This window comes from Convolutriloba macropyga, chromosome 13 (assembly GCF_964194025.1).
Source record: "Convolutriloba macropyga chromosome 13, txConMacr16.3, whole genome shotgun sequence".
NCBI lineage: Eukaryota > Metazoa > Xenacoelomorpha > Acoela > Convolutidae > Convolutriloba > Convolutriloba macropyga.
In genome coordinates, this window is record NC_134480.1 from 31,752,489 (window position 1) to 31,777,299 (window position 24,811).

Genomic DNA, 24,811 nt, shown 5'->3' on the forward strand with positions numbered 1-24,811 from the left:
CACATCTCTCGTATTTGATGCACGTCGAGTAACTTGAATTAGTATAAAATTTATTTTACTTGTTTAACTTTTGTGAAAAGAATGGAATCTGTGTCACAGAAACTTATTTCTTTATTGTATAGTAGTTTGCAATCTTGAGCGACAGACTGGATCTCTTAAACATGAAGTTTTGCTAAGCTGGATAAAACAGTCCAACAAAATGCCCGCTAGTAGCGAATTGGGTATTGGGGTTTTCCCATTATATCCCCCCAGATTAGTTGTCATATACGTGGACCCCTAATCTTGCTAAAAGAAGCATTAGGGGTGGGGTTGTAGTTTTCTTGAGTTCTAAAAGTATGAAAAAGTTTTTTTTTATTTTTAAACTTAGCAAGGTAACAATTTCTCATGCCAATCGTTAAAATTTATCTCTTAGCATTAGTAACAGTTCCTTCTGATTAAAAAATTGCTAATTTAGAGGAATTTAGAAATTTTAATAGCCTGTGAAAAAGAGCTTTCAATTTCCAATTAAAGGCGTCAGATTTGCTTTCAAATATGAAAACGCAAATTTCGGATGCCTTTTTGGTTCGAATTGTTGAACAACTCAACGTATGAAACGTCAGAAAACTGTTTAGCAATAGATTAAAGCCAGTTTTTTAATCACATGTGTTCATGCATTTTATGCAATTGACCGAAACGAGTGAACCTCGCAACATATTTAAATTGCGCTTGACCAATCAAGCAGAAAAAAATACAAAACTGAAAACTAAGTTTTTGTTGCTTATAGTTTAAATTCACTACTATACAAACTTGCTAAACTTTGAGTTTTTATTTAATAGTTCACTAATTTTATATACAAAAAATGTGAATATTTGTTATCGGGCAATAGTTAATTTATCTATCTTTCCTTTTGAAATAGATGAATGAATTGAAATAAAATTATGGGTGTATCGAAATCATTAACTATTTACTGTTTGTTCATATTACTTTTCAAGTTATGTAACTCAAAATTCTCGACAGCCAATCAGGAAGCAAAATTGGTGACGTTTATCCAATCAAAGCTTACCGTTCATTCGCCGCATGAAAACATGATGAACAGTTCTGTGTTTCCGGTGTTAGATCTTTATCAAGTTGTGAATGTTAATGAGAATCAGGAGGAGTTAACTGTGAAATATGTGCTGTCGTTTTACTATTACGTCCAGGACGTCTCGTGGGATCCGGATGAATACAACGGAGTTTCTAAGATGGCTTTCAATGCTGGTTCTTTTTGGACTCCAGAAATAGGTAGGTTGTTTTCCTTTTTTAAGTTTTTTTCTACGCCCTGGGAAAGCTTAGACACCAGAGCAATCTGGATTGGATTATTTTAGTTCTCGGGGTGAGGAAAAGAGTTAATTTTGGTTTATGATAGTCCGGAGAAATGTATTTCTCCGGATAGGCCTTGACAACGGTAATGGTCGGGGGGAACGTGTGATCAAAATTGGCTTCTCAAGATATTCGTGGACAAGGAGGCTCGATAATGTGCACATAATGTTCCGAGCCCGCTTATCCACATTTTTGATTTAATAGTCTTCCAAAAGAGGAACGATTCAAAGATTTTAAAAAATACCTTTATCTCGAAAATAATTGCTGTATGAATACAGAAATTGCTTTAAACTCAAGCCATTAAACGAAATAAACAAAGCTGTTGCAGAGGACTAATGATATATGCCATAAAAAAAACACTGAATTCCGATCCACATCAATGATTACAATTGATATTAGTCCGGCAGTGTAATTATTTAAATGGATTTATTAATTACATATTATAACAGAAAACTTGAGTTAAATTCAAATTATGTCGCATATCTCAAAAAAAAAAATAATTAAGTTTATAAAGTCAACCCAACCAGTAAACAGTAGTTCTAATTCATTTTCCAAATTTAAAGTCACGCCATGTTGAACAGGTAAACTTCCACAAAAAAGGGTTCCTTTTGTAAGCTGAGAAGAAAGTTCTAAGTTCCTTGGGGAAACTTTTTTTGTCTTGTTTGATTTTAATTTCGCTGGGTAGTTCATTCCAATCTAGTATCGCTAATCTAACAAACGAGTTTTGTTGCCTTTTGATAGAGAAAAAATTTTGGTCCCAGAACAATTTTTTGTCCTTATAGACTCATGAAGATTCCAGGTGATTAAAGGACGTCCCGATGTTGGTGAAAAAGCAGGTCGTAACTGTTTTTTTATTTTCCAACAGTATTGTAATCTTTTTGTTTTTAAAAAGAGTTTTACGGGTAGTATATTCCGACTGCATTTAATATCTTGAACAGATTCAAATTTCTTTCTAAAAAAGGTTGCTCGTAATGACCAGTTAAGCTGCTTCTCAAGAGACATTATTAAATTTTGCTCAATTGCGTGAATGATAACCGCTGAGTAGTGCAAGTGACTTAATACTAGGGCATTTAGGACAAGTATCAATAGTTTTTGTGGAATTGATTTTCTAATAGCATAAATTGTTTTTATTCCTCGGGCGATTTTTCGTAAGATATGTTTCACTTCCTCTTGAAACGTTAAATTGCTGTCTATATGAACCCCTAATTATTTTACTTCAGGTTTCTCGTCTATTGGAATTGAATCTAAAATTATCTGTTCACTGAAATCTTTTCTTTTGCTCTTACCAAATATCATGAATTCAGTTTTAGAGGTATTAACTGTGAGGTGATGTTCATGACAAAATCGAATAAGTTTGTTTGCAATTTGCTCTAACTTGATTTTGCTTTTGTCAATGGAGGTATCAAAAGTTAAAATAACGGTATCGTCACCATATTGTATGAGTTCAGATTCATTGTCAACTCTTGTTGCCATGTCATTAATGTACAGATTAAATAGGACCGGACCAAGTACTGTTCCTTGTGGTACACCTCTATGAAACATTAGTTCATCTGATATGCAATCTTGCAGTACAACGGATTGGCGGCGGTTTGTAACGAAACTTCTTAAGAGATTTTTTGAGCTCTCATCAAAACCTAAGTTGCCTAACTTGATATCCAAAATGTCATAATTGATAGAATCAAAAGCTTTTGATAGGTCAAGAAATGCTGCTGTGACTAAATTGTTAATTACAGTTTTGTTTCTGATGAATTTTGTGCAAAATAATAGGGAATCGATGGTAGAAAAATTTCCTAAAACCATACTGATTTTTACTTAGTAATTTGTTGTCGTGAAGGTACTGACAAATTTGATCCCTCAAGATTGTTTCAGTGATCTTAGAAAGGCATGTGGTAATGGAAATTGGGCGATAGTTATTATGTTCCTCAGGGTCATCTTTCTTGTATAGTGGCACAACATGTGCTCGTTTAAGCTCATTGAGGAAGCAAGATAATTTGATGCAGTAGTTCACAAGGAAATATAAATGAGGAACAATGACAGAGCTTGAGTCTTTAATAGCCCATGCAGGAATGTTTGATTGTCCAATCGGTTTATTTCTCCCCAGTGACCTAATTGCGTCATGACAGTCTTTTTCCGTTACATAGTGAAAGCTAAAAGTTTTTTGTTTAGGATTGCCTTTCCCAGAAGTCTGTTGTGGATGCTGAGGGCCTCTTGGAATTTCCCAAGTGTAGAGAAACGATAGTTCAACAGGTTAGCAATTTTTTTTGTTTGGGTTACATAATCACCAAATACATTTCTCAAACTGTAGATTCTGGGTTTTGTTTTTTCAGAGTTTCTTACTTCATTTATCAGCATCCCCTTTTTTCTGTCACTTTTTGCTGCTTCAATAAGATTTCAATGAAGTCTGTTGAAATCGTTGTCATTAGGAATACTAAACTGGTTTTTTAGATCAAAGAAATTTTCATAGTCTTTATCATTCAAAAACCTATCTCGATCGACCATCAGTTGTCTTGATTTTCTAGTTAACCATTTGTCTATTAATGTAAAAAAACTTTTGTCATTTCGCGGATAAAACATTTTTTATGTGGAGCGCTTTTTGAAAGTGCTGTCGTAAAATTTTCAGTGAAAACTTGTAGCATTGAATCCAAGTTGTTCTGAATAACATTTTTTGCCAGTTTTGTTGTTCTAGGCAGTGTTTAAAATCAAGTGCTTTATAGTTCTTTTTATCGAAATTTTTTTTCTGGATTGGTATCTTTTTAATTTCAGCATGAATCCCTAATAGACTTAGAGTAGCAAAGTGGTCACTTTTTACTATGCTATCACAAATTATAGTGTCGTTTATAGTTGAACAGTCAGTAATAATGTAATCAATAAGGCTTTTGGTATTGTTGCCCCAGTTTAAACGAGTAGGAATGGTTTGGTTCTTTATATGTAAATCATAAGAAAGTATTACTGTTTCAAGCCTAGATTTTTCCAAGGCATCTATGTAGTTAATGGTATAGTCGCCCAGAAGTATTATCTTTTCGTTTTTCGTAATTGCATTATCAATGTTAATTGCAAGTTGGTCCAAAAAATCAGTGCTGTTTTGTTTTTTGGAGTTATAAGTAACATTCACTAGTAAGGATGGACAAGTTGGTATTTTCAATGAGACCCATACACTCTCAAAATTCCCCGTAAAAAGATTCAAATCATTATGAATTTTTGGAGAAAAAAACTTGGAACAAGCATCATAACTCCACCACCTTTTTCGTTTTCGTTCCGGCAGGCGAAATACGGTCAGATCTGAAACAACAGTATCTTTCGTTTTCAGGATTGAAAACGTTTATATCATCAAACTTACAAAGCCGTGTTTCTTTGGAACAGAAAATGCAGTTAGGACCAAGATCGTGCACTAGCGTGCGTAGTTGTTATTTCTAGCTAAGAATGCTTTGTACATTTAGATGATGAATTTTTATTTCCGACTCTCTTCTTAGAGTCATTTTGATAGACTCATTGTATGTTAAAACAGGTCCTGCGTTTGTTTCTATATCACCAGCCCTTAGGAGTAGCGTTAAGTTAATCAGAAAAAGAAATATAGTAATAACTTTACATCCTACAAATAAAAACCCTGTTTTTGGAAGGTACTTAAAAGCTTTTCCAGAGCCTTCGTCGAAAATTTTTGTTTTGCTATGTAATGTAATTGCCACTGTTGACGCAGGAATTCTTGAGGCCAACAGTAGCAAAACTAAATAAAAACTTTTTGATTGCTGTGTTGACGAAAAGAAGATGTTCAATGTCATTTATTTTAAACAATTGCAACAACAGTTCTCTTAAATCATCAGTATTACAAATTATCATTTTATTGGAATGGGGCTTTTTGATAGGATTGGGCATAATAATTAGAAGCACCTTTATAGTTTAGTGCGGAGTATCTTTGATTCACAGGCTGATAACTATTGTTATAAGTCGACAAATTATTTCTGTTTGTTTGGGGGTAGTTGTATGGTTTATTTCGATAATTAGAACTGTAGGCGTTTTGAGGACTCTTATTAATTAGGCTTTTGTTTTGATAGAGTCCTTTGGGACAGATGCTACCATTAGAGAGAAAGCAGCCAGTTTTTGAGAAGAGGCACACCATGCTGGTAGTTTAAATGCACATTATCAAAATATAAGAAATTATATCCAATGGAATCAATACCGTTATTATTATCCTTGTTTACTGCACTATTCACACTTTTAATATTAGCATTAAGATAAGATATCTTGAAAGATCGTTTATAGGAATAGTAAGATGTAATAAGATTATTGATTTCATCAATTTTTTCATTTTTATCCCGATACTGTTCAACGTTTTTCATTGGTGGTATTTCGCAAACAACGCAAACATCTAGATTCAATTTTTCAATGCATAAGTCAATTAGTTTTTTGTGTTCAAGGAAATTTTCGTCAGCAGATTTACTATTATCTTTCAGCACGTTGTTTTTTGGGTCGGATTTGTTCGGAATGTTCGGAATGTTCGGATTTTTTTTTGGGTCGTATTTGTTCAAAACTTTAATTTTTTCGTTGGTAGTGGACCCACGGTAAGCATGAATTGCGCAGTCGATTGGCATAGACTTGTCGATCTCAAGCTTGCCTATTATACTACTGCCATTAACAAGGTTTTCGCATTCCGGTGACAGTTCTTTTTTGGGAAATCGCGAACCAATTCGTTCGCCTCCGTCATGGTGCCGACTGTTTTATATTCTTTTGCAATTGGAACCCCACCCTGAATCGTCTCACCCCTACCAGTTGGGGATTAGCCATATACAAACCAGACTCCATCATCTTGGTAAATTTTGTACTTGTATCCTCTATAAATTTCTCTTTTTCTTCCAATTTTTTGTAAGTTTTAACATAGAGCTGGTAAATGTCTTGTTTGTTCAGTGAAGAATACTGTTTATCATCGATCATTTTTGTTTATTAAACAATAATATTGCTTTACTGCGTGATTTGAGAGCTGTTATGTGTTTAGAAATGCATGAATAATGCTCAGAATCGAGTGTTTTTAAAAAAATTCTTTAAGGTCAAAGAGGAGAAGGTCAGACTCTTTAAGGTCAGTGAGGATAATGTTCGAAAGTAAGAGAGAAAGAAAGAGCGACTGTTCTATAAGCAGTCAAACGAGCGTCTGTTAACAAATGAGCAGTCAGTCAAATGAGCAGTCAAATTAACAAGACTACGTTAAAAGATGAACAAAAAATCAAAAAACCAAGCAATAACTACGACCAAAACTAAATGTACATTTTCAAAAACACTTGAGTATGTCAAATTAGCAACACAAAATAGTTAAATTGAACAAATCAACTTGTAATTCACTCATGGGACCTGCCCTTAATGAGATTAGGAGACAAACGGAAAAGTTTGAAAATCACAATTTCAGTTCTTTTTTTGAAAAAAGAGAAAATTTTAAAGTAATGAAATCCATTGGCTATCAAATATAATCATTAGACAGTTTCACTTATAACTTCATGAAAAGGCATTGAGAGACCTCATTATCTAGAATTTGTCTCACGACCAATAAAAAAACGAATACTGAGAACAATAAAAAATTCAATGAAAATTTCTGAAGATAAGTTTAAGCCAATAAAACCGTAAAATTTTAGTTAAAATAAAGATAACTATAAACAAATGGGTCTTTCTTCAAGTGGAATGGAACTTGTTTTCAGATTGATAAATTAACAAAATCAAAAAGTTGAAAAAAAAATAAACTAAAACGTTAGAAACATTTCTCGAATAAAAAAAAATTCTAAAAAACCTCGTAGAATCGAAACCGCTAAAACAATTCTAAAAATGAAAGCTATAGTTGTAAATAAATTATCTTTAAGCGCATCAATAAAGAACACACTTGCTTTTAGTGAACATAAGTTACAATTTAAGAAGATCAATAAAGCCGGAGTTCAAAAGACTACGATATTTTCTAAAACAAATAAATTCAAGGTCATGAAAACCACTAGCCATTGCACTTAGGATTAAACGGTTGATTTTGAACTTCCTGAAACTTGAATTATCCACAATATGTTTTACGCCTACAGAAAAGACGTCAAACATGTCTACAGAGAACTATTGTTCTCTGTAGACATCCGACCCACTCATGGTGCGCGGGCAAGCAACATTACAGCAGACCCACGAATTGAAACTACTGAGAGTGACTGACCAATTCTGTCAAATTCTATGGAAAATGCTTCCGACTGATAGATCCTGCTATCTGAAAGTGACGTTATTTGTTTTATGTCCTCCGGAAATTTGAACACATACCACCTAATATTTCTACTGCCAATGACTCGAACTTAATACCCTGCATAGAATATTTTTCTTCATACAACCCAAACGTTTGACCCTTAGCTGCGTCAGTTGCCTAAACTTACTGCTTTGCCGCGTTTTGGATAATGTTTTGTTGCAGAGAAGATGTCACTGTAAGGTCAGGAGCAGAACGGCCTGTCGTCGAGGATGGCAGAAAAGTGTGTCTGTCTGTTGAAGCTATCAGTGATGAGTTTTCGTTTTTGTATCAGTGGAAATAAGTTATCAGTTGAGCTAGTTGTTGGGACCCGATCTCGAATACTGCCGTCTTGCAATGGCGTCTCCCCTTCCCTGCCATTTAATTGCATAATCACCAAATACATCCAAAGTTTCCGCAGCGCAATAAAAGAGTTTTCTCTCAAAGTCGTAAAACATAATAGCAAATCTGTACTTTACACTTACTCGAAAATCAGGAGGGTGCAAATGCAGACCTAGAGTGGGTATGGGTGCAGCAGCTAGCCCCGCTCATAGTGGAAGAGACAGAGACACATGTCTCATTTTCCCTGGGATGTAGTATGATCTTCCTTTAGGTCCCGATGGTTTAGGAGATCTAAGGTCTCTTGGATTCTCTAATGTGTCAATAATGACAACCCAGAAGAAACAAGGGTCTCGTGTAAAAGTGCAAGTGTAGGTTCCTCTTTCCAGACCTGTGATTTTTATAACCAAATCATTTGACAGTCGGAGAGATCCGACGTAAGCAGCTGTATGTTGATCTTGAGATTTTCGGAAACCTAAAACTGATAGACTAATTGTGAGGCACGCCTTCTTTCAAGCGTTGTTGGAAATAACAGCTCCAGGACCTTGATCCGAAGTCTCTTTTTGGTGGTTGTCAAAAAAATTCATGACCTCAAATAATTCAATTGTTGGCGTATTAGTGCAAAGAGAATGAACAAATTCAGGTGCCCCCAAACAATGTCGAGGAATACCCAATGCGCATTGTGGACCGTCTATGCAGCTAATTACTTTCAAGCATTCCTTGTGTTTTTGAATCATTTTTCTGTTACATGAGTCAACGTGTTTGCCGGCTCTTATTGCAGCTCCTAGCTCCTCGAAAACCTTGCCCGAATCGCAATGGCATATCTGTATTCGGCCATGTTTCGCTTTTGTCTTTCCTTAGAAAGAATCTGTTTCAGGCCCATCATTGAGAAGGATTTGTAGAGTCTGTTTAAGCAATTGTTCTGTCCAGACAACAATACCGCCACCTAAGTATCGGTTGTGATGTGAAAGATTTGAAACTAGCTCCCTAACTTTTCAAATGAATGGCCACAAAGTCAATGACACAAACACTTGACCCAATGGCATTCCTTGTGTTTTTGAATCATTTTTCTGTTACATGAGTCAACGTGTTTGCCGGCTCTTATTGCAGCTCCTAGCTCCTCGAAAACCTTGCCCGAATCGCAATGGCATATCTGTATTCGGCCATGTTTCGCTTTTGTCTTTCCTTAGAAAGAATCTGTTTCAGGCCCATCATTGAGAAGGATTTGTAGAGTCTGTTTAAGCAATTGTTCTGTCCAGACAACAATACCGCCACCTAAGTATCGGTTGTGATGTGAAAGATTTGAAACTAGCTCCCTAACTTTTCAAATGAATGGCCACAAAGTCAGTGACACAAACACTTGACCCAATGGATCGAGCTGTTGGACAACAAATTCAATCTGCACCGTTGTGTTGTTTCAGAAAAGGGGTATATGTTGGCGGTAACAAAGTGGTGGAAGCTGCTGTCCTTGAAATATTTTTGTTAACAGCTGACAAAAGATGTTAACAATTGGCCGAATTGAGTGCACTCTGAAAGTCAGTCTGAAGAATTTCAAGAGGGGATTCATTCAGATCAAAAGATTTTTTCCTAGGTAGTTTTAGCAGTATGAATTATTGCTTCGAGTCCTCGGCATGCCCCAACTCCCAATTGGAACCTTTCCAAAAGTTCAGTTGCTTCATATTTGGCGTCCTTCACCATACACTTTGCTATGAGATACTTTAGTACTTCGTTCATTGCATTGGGTCGTACTGCACCTTTTTTCTTCTGGAGCGCGGGAAGTGAAGCATTGCATAGTGCCTGAGACACGAAATTGGGAGTCTCTGTGAGAGGCTGCATTAACAAATTTTATTGCTTTTAGTGCCGACTCCGATTGATCTGGGGATGTACATAGCAATATCGGACTTTGTTATTGTTCACTCAGTGACAACGATTTGATCTCCCTTGGATATTGAGGTGCTCTTTGTTGCTCGGGATGACTCTTTGTTGGTTTTGTTTGATTTGTTCAGGACAAGAATTGATAGTCGGAATCACACAACTCATTTAGCTAGCTGCTGCTGCTTTAGCGCTAGCTCGTAGACTCAAGCGGAACGTTAAACCCATATTTGCGCCCGAATCTCAGCAGATTCGAAAAAAAATGGAGTAAGGGACCAATTGGACTCTGTATAATAGAAAGCGTTTCTATAGATTTGCCATCCACAATTTGGCATCTACAAAAAAATCTGTTCTTACCGAGTGTTCAAAAAAAGATAACTTATAGTTGAAGAGTTGACAAGAACCAGCTATTGACGGCCCTTAGATAAACAAAAGTTTATGATTTTTTTTAAGAAATGAGCAATAATTAACAATTAATTTCTTTTGATGTGTAAGTTTTTAATGACAAGACTTCAACCATCGCGTGCAAAAGTTGGAGGACAAGTGACCCAATGATTCAGTTATGAACCATTGGGTCACTTGGGCGAAGGAATGAACCATTTGGGTGAAGGAAGACATTTTCGCAAGACATTGAAGAAAATAATTACAACTAAGAGGACCAATATCTCTCTCGGGTTTCTTACCCCAACGACGGCATTATATATTAGGTCGAAACTTCGCGCGTTCCTTTTGTGGCGCTCTACACCACAGCAATAACAATCCTTTTTAATGGCCGCACAGCGATAGCTGGGGCTATTATTGGCCTTCTCTTGGTTTTTACGACTCGAAGAGTATTGATTTTCTTAAGGTTTTTACGACTCGAAGAGGAGTATTGGTTTTCTTAAGGTTTTTTTTTTTTACCGGAAGTACTATTCGTTCAGACGCTGTTTTGACCTAAAAGCGAAAGTGAGAAAAATTGCCATGTGAACTAATTTTTTCTGAGCGAGAGAAGTTTTTTGATCATGCGCTGCGTTTAGTGAATGACTTTTTGACTTCGAAAAGTAGTTTTTGACTGAATGGCACATATAGATAACCGTTTTTAGCCGTTTTTTCGTCCAAGTGGCCCATTTTTTTGCTTGTAATTTGGTTTTTTGTACAAATGATTTTTATTCGATGCTATATTGAAATGTAAACCTTGGAAATTAATAGCACAGTGTTTTGCAGAGCCTGAAAACGCGTTTCAAGTTCAAAATTGGCAATAAATTTTTTGATTTTTTAATTAATTTTTGGCATTTTTCCTATTAATTTCTTAATTTTTGGATCTTTTAGCCGTCTTTTTGTCAAAAATCAGTCAATATGACAACTTCCCGTTGACAATTCATATACTCGATGCCTCTTTTTACCTCGATGTAATTTTTGTTTTATAAAATTGTACATATGCTAATCCGATTTTGGTAGTTTTTTTCCTATTTTTCTCAGTTTTTTGTCTGTATTTTGGTTTTAATTACTAGAAATATGCTTTTTGTGCAACATGAGGGGCTTTAATTTTGTTTCATAAAAGCGTCTATAATTTTTTAGCGTTAAATTTTTGAAAAACAGTTAAATTTTTTTTATAAATGCAGTCCTAAAAATTTTTTGATCTTTTTTTGCAAAATGTTTCAATGTTTCGTATGTTTGATTTATGCTTTTTCTTTTTTTTATCTGTTCAGGAGGATAGATTTTTTGTCTCGGATGTATCGTTGTATTTTCTATGTCTCGAATCCTGAAAAATGAAATGTTGTTAGTTTTTCTTGTTTTTTTAATTTGATTTTTAAACTTTCAAAACTTTTAAACTTTGATTTGAACTTTCAAAAATCAAGAATTAGTCTTTGTTACGGTGTTCCTTACATTGTGTCCATATTGTTCACATTCTAGCTTGTATAATTCTAGCTCTGTCCTGGCACCTACATTTATACTGGTTTTATTGATTTTTTCAGTTAACAAATTTATTATTTCGGCTTTTTCTTAGATTTTCGTCATTTCTTTGTGTTGCAATTGATTTCATTCAACATAAGGCTGTACTAAGAGTTTACTAGAAATCTTTTTCCAAAATTGCTACTTATTATTTTTTATTGTATTTTTTTCCGACCTTGGTATTGTTCTTAAACATTTTTTTGCCTTTAAATATTACTCGGTTGCTTTTCTATGATTATTTTAATTTTTGAATTAGTTTGAAATCATGTTGTCTAGCATATATACAGGAAGAAAAAAGTATATGTTGTTTTTGTCTTAATTGCAGTGATGAGAAATCTAACTGTAGTAGTTTTCTGATTCTTAACTTTGAGCATTATTATTTGGAAAATTTAATTTAGTTCAAGTTATTATTATCTGCCGTTTGCTTTAGCGATCTTTTTGAGATTAGAATCATGAATTATTTGAGGGCAGTTGATAGCCCTGTCAGTTTTTTGAGACTATCAGTGTTTTGACTGTCCTAATTATTTTGCACTTATCCTTACCAAACGTTTTCAATAATAAATATTTTTGCGGCATTTTGTTTCTCTTGGTGACAGTGGTTTAAATTTCACCAATTTTTAGATCAGACCCGGGGGGAGGGGAGTAATGAGTTTTTGGTTTATTAAAAAAGGTAATGGTTTCAGCTGCAATTAGGGTTTTTCAAATTTTTACGCTTCGAGTCGCTTCCGGAATTCTTCCGGCTATGTTTTTTTTACCGGAAGTACTATTCGTTCAGACGCTGTTTTCACCTGAAAGCGAAAGTGAGAAAAATTGCTGTGTGAACTATTTTTTTCTGAGCGAGAAAAGTTTTTTGATCAAGAGCTGCGTTTAGTGAATGACTTTTTGACTTTGAAAAGTAGTTTTTGACGGAATGGCACATATAGATAACCGTTTTTCGCCGTTTTTTTTTGTCGAAGTGGCCCAATTTTTTGCTTGTAATTTGGTTTTTTGTAGAAATGATTTTTATTAGATGCTCTTTTGGAAATGTAAACCTTGGCATTTAATATCACTGTGTTTTGCAGAGCCTGAAAACGCGTTTCAAGATCTAAATAGGCACCTATTTCTTTATTTTTAATTTATTTTTGGCATTTTTTTCTATTAATTTCTGAATTTTTGGATATTTTAGCCTTAGCCGTCTTTTTGCCAACAATCGGTTAAAATGGCAACTTCCTGTTGATAATTCATATGCTCCAAGCCTCTTTCTACCTCGATGTATTTTTGTTTTTATAAAACTGTACGTATGCTAATCAGATTTTTGCAATTTTTTCAATTTTTCTTCGGTTTTTTGTCTGTATTTTTGTTTTAATTACAAGCATTAGTCTTTTTCTGCAAGATGAGAGGATTTAATTTCGTTTCAATAAAAACTTCAATCAATTTTAAGCGTTAAATTTTTCAAAAACAGTTAAAGTTTTTTATAAATGAAGTCTTAAATATTTTTTGACAATAATTTTTTGCAATATGTTTCAATGTTTCGTGTGCTTGCTTTCTATTTTTTCTTTTTTGTTCCGTTCAGGGGGATGGATCTTTGTCTCGGATGGCTCATTGTCTTCTATGTCTCGAATGCTGAAAAATGAAATGTTTCGTTTTTCTTGTTTTTTTACTTCGATTTTTTTTACTTTCAAAAATCAAGAATTAGTTTTTATTACGGTGTTCCTTGCGTTGTGTTCATATTCTTCACATTCTAGTTTCTTTCATTCTAGCTCTGTCTTGGCACCTACATTTGTATTGATTTCATTGTTTTTTTCAGTTATTAAAGAATTGAGTGATATCAGCTTTTTCTTAGATTTTCTTAATTTCATTGGTTTGCAATTATTTCATTGAAAATAAGGCAGTGCTGAGAATTTGCTAGCAAGCATTTTACAAAATTCTCAAATCACTTCTATTTTGTGGTATTTTTTGTTCTCGCCTTGGTATTGTTCTTAAACAATTTCTTGCCTTCGAATGTTATTTTGTCGCTTTTCTTGGATTATTTTAATTCTTGAATTAGTTTGAAATCATGTTGTCTAGCATGTATACGATAAGGAAAAAGTTTTTGTGTAGTTTTTGTGTTAATTGCAAGGATTAGAAATCTTACTGTAGTAGTTTATTTTTTGAAAAATTTAACTTAGTTTCTTTACTTAAGTTATTATTATTAGCTAGCGTTTGCTTTCGCGATCTTTTTGAGATTAGAATGATGAATTATTTGGGGGCAATTGATAGCCCTGTCAGCTTTTTCAGCCCATCAGTGTTTTGACGATCGTAATTATGTTGCACTTTTTCGAACGTTACCAAACGTTTTCAATAGTATATATTTTTTCTGCTTTTTGTTTCTTTTGGTGACAGTGGTTTAAATTTCTCCAATTTTTGGATCAGACCGGGGGAATGAGTTTATGGTTTGATACAAAAGGTAATGACTTCAGCTGTAATTTCGGTTTTTTGTAAAATTTTTACGCTTCGAGTCGCTTCCGGAATTCTCCGGCTATGTTTTTTTTACAATTCAAAGAGTTTAATTTGTATTTGGGCGCTGTCTTTTCTGTTCACACATTTTCATGATTTTTGAAGTCAAATTGGAGTAGTGATTTTGATCACGTCGAAACAGGAAATGGAGCGAAAAAGCGAGTGGTTCTGCGGCATGAAATTTTTTCGCTCTAATTTTTAGCAGAGTGAGAAAACGGTGTTCGATTTTTACTGTTTTTTCGATTTTTTGGATCGAATTTTTTTAAATGGTTTTCCTAATCCATTCATAGTTTGTTCCATGTCTAGTGTTTTGTTTAGACAATGAAAATTCTTTGAATTGTACGTCAGGACTTGTCCTGCTATGTTTTTTATTTCGTTCGCGATTTTTTTTACGAACATATGACGTCACAACCACTTCAAAACTTCGTTGATGCAGATCTACGAAGCTATTGCGGCTATTTTCTGGCAATCTGCAAGCTATGTTTAAGTCTTGGGAATATCAGAATTGATGGTGGAAGTGTGCGCCAGTGCATGTTGCCAACTTAAATAGCTGGTTGCTCAAATAACTGGTTGAAAAAATTTTTCTCGTAAAAAGACGGGATTGCAACCTGCGTAACCAGGTCGTGAGGACATAGGGATCTGCATATAGAAAATGCAGGTGCAAGCCCTTTCACCCCTCCCCCCTCACCACTACCAGCACCACCTCCACCTCCACCATCAGTTTTGCCCTTTGTTTTGACAAGAGGTCTGTACTGTGTTCCAAAAAAACGTTGCCTCTGCTCCTAGCTTTGCTTCTTGCGCATTGTTCTCTCTTTTGAGCATAGAAAACTTTTTGAACACACCGAGTTTACTCGTAAACGAGAAGATTCAGCTTGTCCAAAAAATTTTTATCTGTATAAAACATCTCTGTTCAGTATTCTTCTACCTGCTTTGATCTATTTAGCAAAATTCACTTCAAAATTCGAATTTCAGATTTTTTCGCAAAGGTATCTGTTTCTGTTTTTAGTGAACGAGGGTATAATTGATGACATCTACACTACTAGCAGTTACCAGATTGTGTTCTCAGACGGGAGAGTGGTGACGTCACACCATTTGAGCATCTTCACCTACCACTGTGCTATGGAGTATGCTCTGTTCCCATTCGATGAACAGAAGTGCCCAATGTACCTGTCTGCGTGGGGGAGTAGGGACGGGGAGTACACATTGGGTGAGTTCCCAGGTTGAGATTTGAATGCGCATCATATGATTTATAAGAGGTAGACTAAAAGATTTATAAAATCGAGTGGGGGGGGGGGGGGGGGGAGGGATTTCCCTATACCTTAATTTTATGATCGACACCACAAGTAAAATCAATCCAAAGTATCTTCAGAGCCAATGTCGGTTGACCACGGCCTTTTTCATAAATCGACCTCTCAACTAGGACTGAGTTCCAAAATTTTCCAGGAAAAAAAATTCGAACACAGAGAAAGTAAAATAAATTCGTTATGAAATTAAACAAGGAGGCTCGGTAATGTACGTTCGCGCATATTGTTCCCACCCCGATCAAATTTTTGATCTAATTTGTATCAGATCTTTGATTTGACCTACTGTCCAAGTGTTTGACCTAATTGTGTACCAAATGAGGAAGAGACAGAAAATTTTGAAAAAATCATCTTTTTTGGCAAATAATTGGTGTGTCCATTTATAGACCACTTTAAACTCAAATCCCTAAAGAACTTAAGCAGGGCCCTCATTGCAGTATTAATTATGCTTGCCATTAGCAAAAAAGTAAAGACAAACATCAAAAACAAAGGAAACCAAAAACTCAATATCTATATATTTCAAATCACGAGTCGAAATGCTATCAAAAACGCACACTAAACAAATTCACTTGTACCTAATGAGAAAAGACATGGGATCCGCCTTCTTTGAGAATCATTAAACTAGTAGACAAAATAATAAACGGGTAAAGCTAAAAACTGCCGTTATACTTTTTTGAAAACCATTAATTTCACAGTAATGAAAACCAATAGCTATTAACTGAAGACATAAACTAGCTTGCTTCATTTATACCTCCATAGGAAGCCTTGAGTTGTCAGTATCCAGAATGTGATACGACTATAGAAAAAATTTTTGTGAGAAAACCGTTGCGAGTAATCTACTCAAATAAACCATTAGAAAGTCGACTGCGCCTCCGCTTTCATTTAGCGCCCTTCTTGTTATATGTGACTTCTCGTTAAAGTGACATTACCAATATCATGTGGTAAGACAGAAGAAAGGGACCAAACAAGAAATTGTTTCCAAAATTTCAAAAAAAAAATAAAAACGCGCAGTATCAAAGCGAGAAAAAATTAGTGATTTTTTTTGAAAAAGGTGATTTTTTGAGCTTTGCCATTTGTTATCATATTTTTGTACCCTTGCAATGTACTATCAACAATAAGTTGCGGTTTATCAACTATCGCCGTTGCGGTTTAATCTTTTGGTTTCTAAACTGTTGGAGGGAAAGTGCAACATATTTTATTGCTGATGCTACGCTGCAAGGTGACAAAAAATGATAACAAGTGGTAAAGCTGAAGAAATCACTAATTTTTCAAAGAGTATAACAACCATTAGCTCTCAATTTTAAAAAAGCAAACAGGTTTCCTTGTATCTGGTTAGGAAGCCAATTGGACATCACACTAGCGGGGTTGTCAGGGGATTACGATAAAGAACGAATACAGGCGGAACTAAAAATTTCACAAACAATTTATCGCAAGCACTGTGTTGTAGCCGAAAAAGTTTCTGACTGAGATTATGCTGTATGTTCAGTGACCCCAATGTGCCCGAATATTTTTTCTCTGTGTTTGCGCTTTGGCTTGAAATCATTCTGATCTTTAATTAATGATATCTAAAAGCAAAAATTTTAAAACAAGAAAAAATGTAAAAAAGGAGAGCCCCAAATAATATTCCAAAAAATGTTTATCTCAAACCCCAGAAAATGACAAATGAATCTTGTTAATGCTGCTTGGCAATTAACAAATATAATTGCTCCAAACTGAGAGAAAAAGCCAATTTGACAAGAATATTTGGCAACATATCAAAAACTAATGATGAATTTTGCATAATTAGCGAAAAACATCAAGTATCAAAAACTATACTAGCGAAAAACCAACTGGTATCATTTGACAGCATGTCTTTTAAAAAAGTTCATCACTTCTGATTATTAGAGGGTCCGTTTAAATCCAATCACGTTATGCTTTTTTAAAAACTCTATTAGAGGGTCCAAAATAACCATATGAAAAGGGTTGCCCATAACCTGGGAAGAAGTCGACAAATTCATTGAGAAAAATGGAGAATGTTTTTTTTGGAATTGGACAAAGGGGATTGATAATATGCGTATGCGCATAATGTTCCCACATAGATAATCCATTTTCTGCCTAACATCGCCTAACACATAATGAAGCGACAGAAAATATTATTTGCAAAAAAAAAGTGTATCCATTTATAGACGGCTTTAAGATAAAATCACTAAACAATTTAAAAAAGCTTCCTTACAGTATAAGTAATGCTCGCCATTAACGACACTAAGAGAAAAGAAAACAAAAATCTTAAACAAAGAAAACCAAAAGGCTTTAATTTACGACCAAAACTCAATGTCTCTATTTAAAAATCACAGAAAAATCAAAATACTATCAAAAACGGACACTAATCAAATTCACTTGTAATTCATTAAAAAAGATATGGAATCCGTCTTGTTCGAAAGTATTTTCACTAGTAGACAAAAAATAAAAAGGGTGAAGTTAAAAAATACTATTATAAATTTTCGACATTTGTAGTTTCACAGTAATGAAAACAATTAGCTATCAACTGAAAACATTTACAAGCTTGCTTAATTTTTACTGTTATTGGAAGACTTTGAGAATTGTTATTATCCAGAATGTGATGCGACTATAAAAGGAAAAAAACACAAACAAAATTCAGTAAGTTGTTTAATTAAATTTTGTGAGAAAAAGATGTCGAAGCCGTTCAGATCGTAATCTATACAATTAGAAAATTAAAATTTTGTCAGTTGTGCTACCTCCTTCATTTAGCGCCCCTATTCTTATATATATATATATATATATATATATATATATATATATATGATCTCTTATTTAGGCTTCATTAATGGGAAATTAAGACAAGATGATTAAAAAGGACCTTCAAATCTATAAAAGATCAAAAATTAGAAAAAGGCTTGAAAACGCGTAGTATCAAGGTCAGAAAACCACTATTTAAAAGATAAAACCGCGTTGAACACTGCTTTATAATGTATTTGTAAAGGGTGCGATATCTCTTATTGCTGAGACTACGCTGCAAGGTGACAAAAATATGACGAGTACCAAAGTTAGAAAATCACCAATGTTTTTTTCAACAGTTTTTATAAAGCGTCAAAACAACGACAAGCTTTAAATTTTGAAAACAAATACCAAGAGAATTAAGTTTTAGCTGGTTAGGAAACCAATTCTACGTATCAATAGTGAAGCTACACCAAGGGACTAAAATAAAGAAGAAATAAAAGCAGAACTAAACATTTCGAACGATTTTTGCAAACAGTGCACGAGCCAAAAAATCATGCGTAAGTTTTTCAATGAGATTACGTATCTTCAATAGCTCCTATTTGAGCGATTTTAATTTCTGTTTTTAGTAAGGCTTACTTTTGAAAGATACTGGTATTTTAATAACATAAAAAACTTTAAAACAAAAACTTTTTAAAAGAAGGACAGCGCTGCCTTATAATCCGAATAATTTTTATATCGCAAAAATACAGAACTCAGCCGTACAAAACTTTTTTTTGCTTTTTTTGCTGGTTGTCCATTAAAAACATTTTAAAGCATAATTGCTCAAAATCTTAGGGACAGAGCTAATTTGACAATATTTGGCAACATATCAAAAATAAATAATGAATTCTTCATAATTATCCAGTTATTTTTGCGAAAAACCGTTAGGTATGAACTCATTTCATAAGATAGTTTTTATAATAGCTCTTTCTATTTCGAAATGTTTAATTGGAATCATACTTAATAGAACAAAGAGAATAACGACCACTGTCAAAACTGAAGAGTGAAATGAAAGTTTTCGAAAACACCTTGTGAGTAATAAAACCGTGGGTTTTACTCAAAAAACGTAAAACTCATTCTCTGGGCCTCATAGAACATAAATGTAATCTACGCTTAGTTCATTTGTCAAATGAAACTATTCATGTCTATATTTGTGTTGAAAAAATGCAGCGAGACTTTAAAAAGGACACAACCGAAATACAATCTGCATCTTGATTGCAATGACCAACAATGAGACTAAAACTGGCCTTGCTATTGCTGCAGATGTATTGAAAAAATGTTATTTCTCCAAATAAATACATAGTAGATATATTGACTAAGAAAACCCTTATATTTCAAAAATTGTTCATTTTTGATAAATATCGATTAAAACTAGTGAAACACCACCAAATTGTTGGTTCCAGAAGGTTTTCTCAAGTGATGGAGGTTGAAGTAGCCCTCATCCCTGTAATTTAAGTGTTTTCCAGCAGTTTTCGTGTCCGAAGTACCGGTCAATTAGGACGAAGTGCGTTAAAGAAGCTTGTCATATTTGGAGCCATTTTCCAAGAGAAGGACAAAAAAATCTGAATTTTCAAAATTGTTATCAAACTTTTAGCCAAAAAGTTGATTCAAATAATTCAGCAACTCTAATTCACATTTAGACGAAAACCAATAACGCTACCGTAAACAATTTTGTCATACTTTTCGCAAAATTGAGCAAAATTTCAGAAAACAAAAATTACCAATATATAATTGGTAACTTGAAACTATTTTTTAAAAGATGCATTATGAACATCAAAAGTCCAGAATTTACCACATTTTACGAAAATATTTAGCATAGAAAGACCAAAGGCATAAAACACTAATTTTGGACAAGAATCTCAGCATCTCATCGTTTTAATAGAAAACATCAACCTGGATTCTGATTTAATTTTAGCTTTGAGTCTGCGAGAACTTGTTTATGGACAATTATCTCTGGCTCATTTGACCCAAAACCCTCAGTGGAAAGTGAGAAGCCCTGTGCAATACAGCATCCAACAATATCCGGATGGCGACCAGGAGTTCTACGATGTTCTGGTTGTGGATCTGAAACTCAAACGAGACCCTCTATTTTTCCTTTCGGTCCTGATTTTCCCAAGTTTTGGAGTGTATATTTTGTCATCGTTTGTGTTCATACTACCAGTCCAATCGGGTGAAAAGATTACATTCGCATCGGCTAATTTGCTAGCCCAGGTGTTGACTTTGGGAGGGGAGGTTGCCACGAATTTGCCCAGAAGTTCTCAGCATTTTCCAGTGTTTGGCAACTACATGGCTTTCATGATCATTCACATGGCATCTTCACTTGTTCTCACAATTCTGAGTAAGTAGGTTTCTCTTAAATGAAAACGAGAAAGAGCTTACGTGAATGTTGATAAGATTCTAAGGTTACGTAACATTTAACAATTTTTTTTGATAATTTTCACTATAGGGTAGAGAACATGGGCCATATTTTGAGTGTCTTGGCATGCTGATTGTTTGGTTCTCACTTCAACTCTGATTTAATTAATCCACATAACTCTTCTAAACACTTTTCAGCCCTTGGTTAGAATTTGACCTTCCATAATTCGTCACTTACCTTTATAATGGTGTGTGTGAATTTCAATGGATAATCCAGTCCTACCTCTTTTTAACCTATACAAACAACTAATACTGCTAAGAAAGCATTAATTTGTTCAAGCATGAATATGAGAACAAAAATATGGCTCACACAAATGAAACAGTTGTTCTAAAAGTGTACACGATGTCTGGCTGATTATAAGTTTTCTATTGGCTAAAAACAGTAGAAAAATCAGTTGTTACTTTGGCCGCCTTAGGAACTTTGGGAGATAGATTTGATAATTGAATTAATAAAGGAGTACAATGGTTCAGTATACATTAATCAGTTTTTAGTTTTCAGTTTTCTTTAAATCGGGACTGTTCTTCATGATTTCTGATGTTGTTGGCTGAATACTTGCATGACTTTTCTTAACCATGTTGAATCAGTATCGGGCACAGATGGTAAATAATGCACATATGGCAAATAATCCACTGGGCATCAATGTTGATGACATCAGTGGATTTTTTTACCTTCACCACTTCGCCTCCTTCAAAAATTGTTTACAGGAAATGTTTTCTGCTAGTGTTAAAAATATAACACTAAAAATATAAAAAATACAATTAACAGACTGATAAAAGATTAATGTCCCTTTTAAAAAAACGTTTTAAACGTTTTTACCAACAGTTTTGCTTGAGGCGCAACTAAACTACAGCGTCCAAATAGAAGCCTAAATATGGTTGAGTTAGATTTGTATTGACTTCAAAGTTCTGTATTGATTTGGGAAATTTCGATATTGTTTTGCAGTTGAAACTCGTAGTCGCTGTTGTCTTTTCGTATGATGATGGTAAGTTCCCCAGAATCAATCAGTTTGTTATAATCAAGATATTTGCAACACTATTCCAGACACTTTTAAATCAAACAAGGACAGCTTTGCACGTTAACTGCTTAAGCTCCAAAACTGCTTGCAAAATTTTGGCATGCTCAAATTTATGGAGGTATCTAACTGAAGTACTCGGGTCTAGAAGTTTGACGGGCACAGAAAAAAATTCCCAAACTGTTTCTAATATGAAAATATGCCTCCGTTAAAAATGAACTGGGTTGTGAAATTCTTTTTTCTGTTTTGGTTGTTTCACATCAAATTCCACGGACAGGTAAGGCTTGGCCAAGTCCGCAGATATTTAACTGTCTATTTTGATGGAGGGGGCTTTTTGAAACTGCAAGAAGTCACCTTTAGAATCTAAGGTATTTTTTAGCTAATACTCCTGCTGACATCCAGGGTTTTATTCAGAAACCATCTTCAGTTGTCAGAAATTAACAATGTAAGTAGTTACATCATAGAATTACCTGTAAAATGTGATTTGTACATATTAAAAATTGGATGATGTTAATGACTCCAATATTTTTGACTGGGTTCTCTGTTAGAGTAGACACTCTAGTAAGTAAGTTGTGATCATAAAGATGGAGCTTGAAATGATAGCTCAACATAAAAGAGCATAGTAATACTCTCGTATTGTGGACCAGTTGTCTCAGTGGCGAGCACAGGATTGCAATCAATTAAGAGATTTTGGGGTCGCAACCCGCAAAGGTCCCAAACTTTATTCTGACTGTAATGGTTTTGTCATAGAATCAACAGAGCGAGCAAGGAGTTGCTCTAATATTCTCCACATAAACAAACGTACTGCAACGTGCTCTAGATGCTGCGTCTAGATGTATAAGGATAAAAAATGCTTACTTAAAAATCAATCTCCTCTTCAAACAGAAAAATCTTTTTTGATAAGCTGGAGAGTCGTCTATCTTTCGGTGCAGGCAGGTTTTTTCAAAATTTCATTTGCAGTGCAACTTAATGGTTGAACGGACAAATGAAAGTTTGTTTCATTACAAACAATTGATGCTAACTAGATCTTCGTATGAAAACAGATATACTACCTTTGTAACTCCTAATTGCTCGAACTTGAAATTCAAAAGCTCAGAAACGATATCTTTCAGGCAACACCATGTAATGAGTAAATTGATCTGAACTGAAACATTTTATCTAGAAAAAACTGTCAAACTGAACAACTAATATTAACGGAAGCAGGCAAAACTCGGTACGGAACAAAAAGCATTCAGTAAACTTCCAATTGAAATAAGATCAATAAAAGCTTTGACAAACTTCAAACAAATGTTGAATAAGCATCTATTACAACAAGTTAATTCATTCCTGGAATTTTGCTGGGGTTTAATTTTTTTTTACATTTGAGAGTTCACAGAATCTTTAGGTTTCGATTTTAAATAGCTTTTGTAAATTATATCCAGTTTGAATGGTAAAATTTAACTCGAGGTTTGTAAATTACACTTACCTTTTAAAAAGGAGAGATGTTAAAAATTTCTGTGCAAAGCAGAGAATTGCACGGGTCCATAATGTTTTCTTTTCAGTTTACAATATTTATTTCGTCGGCAACAACGGTCGAGAAATTCCCCCTTGGCTGGACAGAATCTTGCGAGATGAAAGGCTCAAATATTTGCTCATACCCCCTATCAAAACAAAACACCATAACCAAAGTGCGTCACGACTAAACGAGTATTCCCGAATGGAAAACGAACCCGAACAGAGCTCCCAGGCCGAACCCATTACTGCCCGACAGCAATCGCCCACAAATGTTTCTCTGGGTGGGGATTCGGAAACGGAAGGCAACCCGTGCGAGACTCTGCAACAAACGCGTCTTCGTGATTTAGGCATGATGTCATCAAGTCAGGGTTCGGATCAGAAGAAGGAAAAATTAGCCCCGCTGTGGGCGCGATGTTCGGTTATGGTGGATAGAACCTGTTTTGTGTTCTATTTGGTGATCGCGATTGTGGTAACTCTGTCTTATTTCATATCAGTTGTATTAGTACGAAGTCCATAACGTAAAATTGTTTTTGATTACTTAAACAATTTCTCTCCGAAATAATCAGATATACCCGATGAGTTATAAAGATCGTTGAAGCATAAAGTGTAATCAATGGTTTTATCATGGTTTTAACATGAAATTTTTTTCCAAATTTCAAAAATCTAACGTAATGTTAAATGTTTACCGTTCTTGCATTTCTATGATTTGAGTAAATGCATTATCGTGCTACTGGGCGTAACTACCGGTGACTAACTAATTGAAAAAAAAATTGATGTCCCCTTTCAAATCAGTTTTGAGTTATGGTTTTCGTTGTGAAAAAAGTGGTTATGGGTATAAAAAACTCTTAGAATTTTGCAGTGAAATTGCCTATACAAAAATATTTGTTAAAAAGTTAAACTATTTTTTACGTCTGTGAAAGATCTTCTTTTAAGAGGCATCTGATTATGATTACTATTCAATTATACCGCCAGAACAACGACATGCGGTCACGAAAATTAATTAATGAACACTTTTCGTTCGTTTTCAATCTGTCTCAGAATTCACGACCTGATGGCTTGAGTTGCAATGGTTTGTACTCTTCTTTTATTGAGCGATACAAACATTTATGATACTCTTCTTATCTGTGAAAAAATCTCAAAAATAAAACGTTTTTCATTTGTTTTCAATCTGTCCGATCCCCTCTTTCTTCTTCATATTGCAAAGTTTCTTTTTAAATTCTTGGTGGCTTGAGCTGTGATTGGTTGCTCTCCCCTCTTTTTGGGCGAGACAAACATTTATCAAACTCACAAAACTTGTCCCCTCTCATTGGGTTACCTTCCTAATGAATAACACTCCCCTTTCATTGAGCAAGTTTGTAATATGATATCACTGATTCTCAACAACCGTCACAATCGGGTCTTCATTTTACAATTATATTCCTTGCTGAATGTCATAATAGTGGGTTTTCTCAACAAAGGTGATGTGGCCGTTCCAGATACACGAGGATCTCTGAGACTGCTTGAACCAACCGACTCTTAATGTATTGGGTATGGGATTCAGATTCTCGAGTCTAAGCAAAAAGTTAATTCAAGGTCTGATTGAAAAAAAATTAAGTTAAAAGACTAGGATAAGGTCAATAAGACAATATGATATCGCTTCGTTGATATCA

General features: G+C 34.5%; 2 protein-coding genes across 2 annotated transcripts in view; both read left to right on the forward strand.

The window, feature by feature from the left end:
- Nucleotides 1-24,811, forward strand: part of LOC142351907 (coronin-6-like) — a 560,192-nt gene that overhangs the window by 415,696 nt on the left and 119,685 nt on the right. The window lies entirely within an intron of this gene.
- LOC142352189 (acetylcholine receptor subunit alpha-1-A-like) lies at nt 644-24,060 on the forward strand. Its single transcript, XM_075404602.1, has 4 exons — nt 644-1,260; nt 15,189-15,389; nt 20,156-20,578; nt 23,210-24,060. The coding sequence occupies exons 1-4, from the start codon at nt 918-920 to the stop codon at nt 23,677-23,679; spliced, it is 1,437 nt and encodes a 478-aa protein (XP_075260717.1). The 5' UTR covers nt 644-917; the 3' UTR covers nt 23,680-24,060.

What these genes read in the sequence shown, in the direction of transcription:
- LOC142352189 (XM_075404602.1), top strand. Translation starts at nt 918, where the DNA reads ATGGGTGTATCGAAATCATTAACTATTTACTGTTTGTTCATATTACTT. An exon ending in TTTTTGGACTCCAGAAATAG is followed by an intron (nt 1,261 to 15,188) that starts GTAGGTTGTTTT and finishes TTCTGTTTTTAG; the next exon opens with TGAACGAGGGTATAATTGAT. An exon ending in GGACGGGGAGTACACATTGG is followed by an intron (nt 15,390 to 20,155) that starts GTGAGTTCCCAG and finishes ATTTAATTTTAG; the next exon opens with CTTTGAGTCTGCGAGAACTT.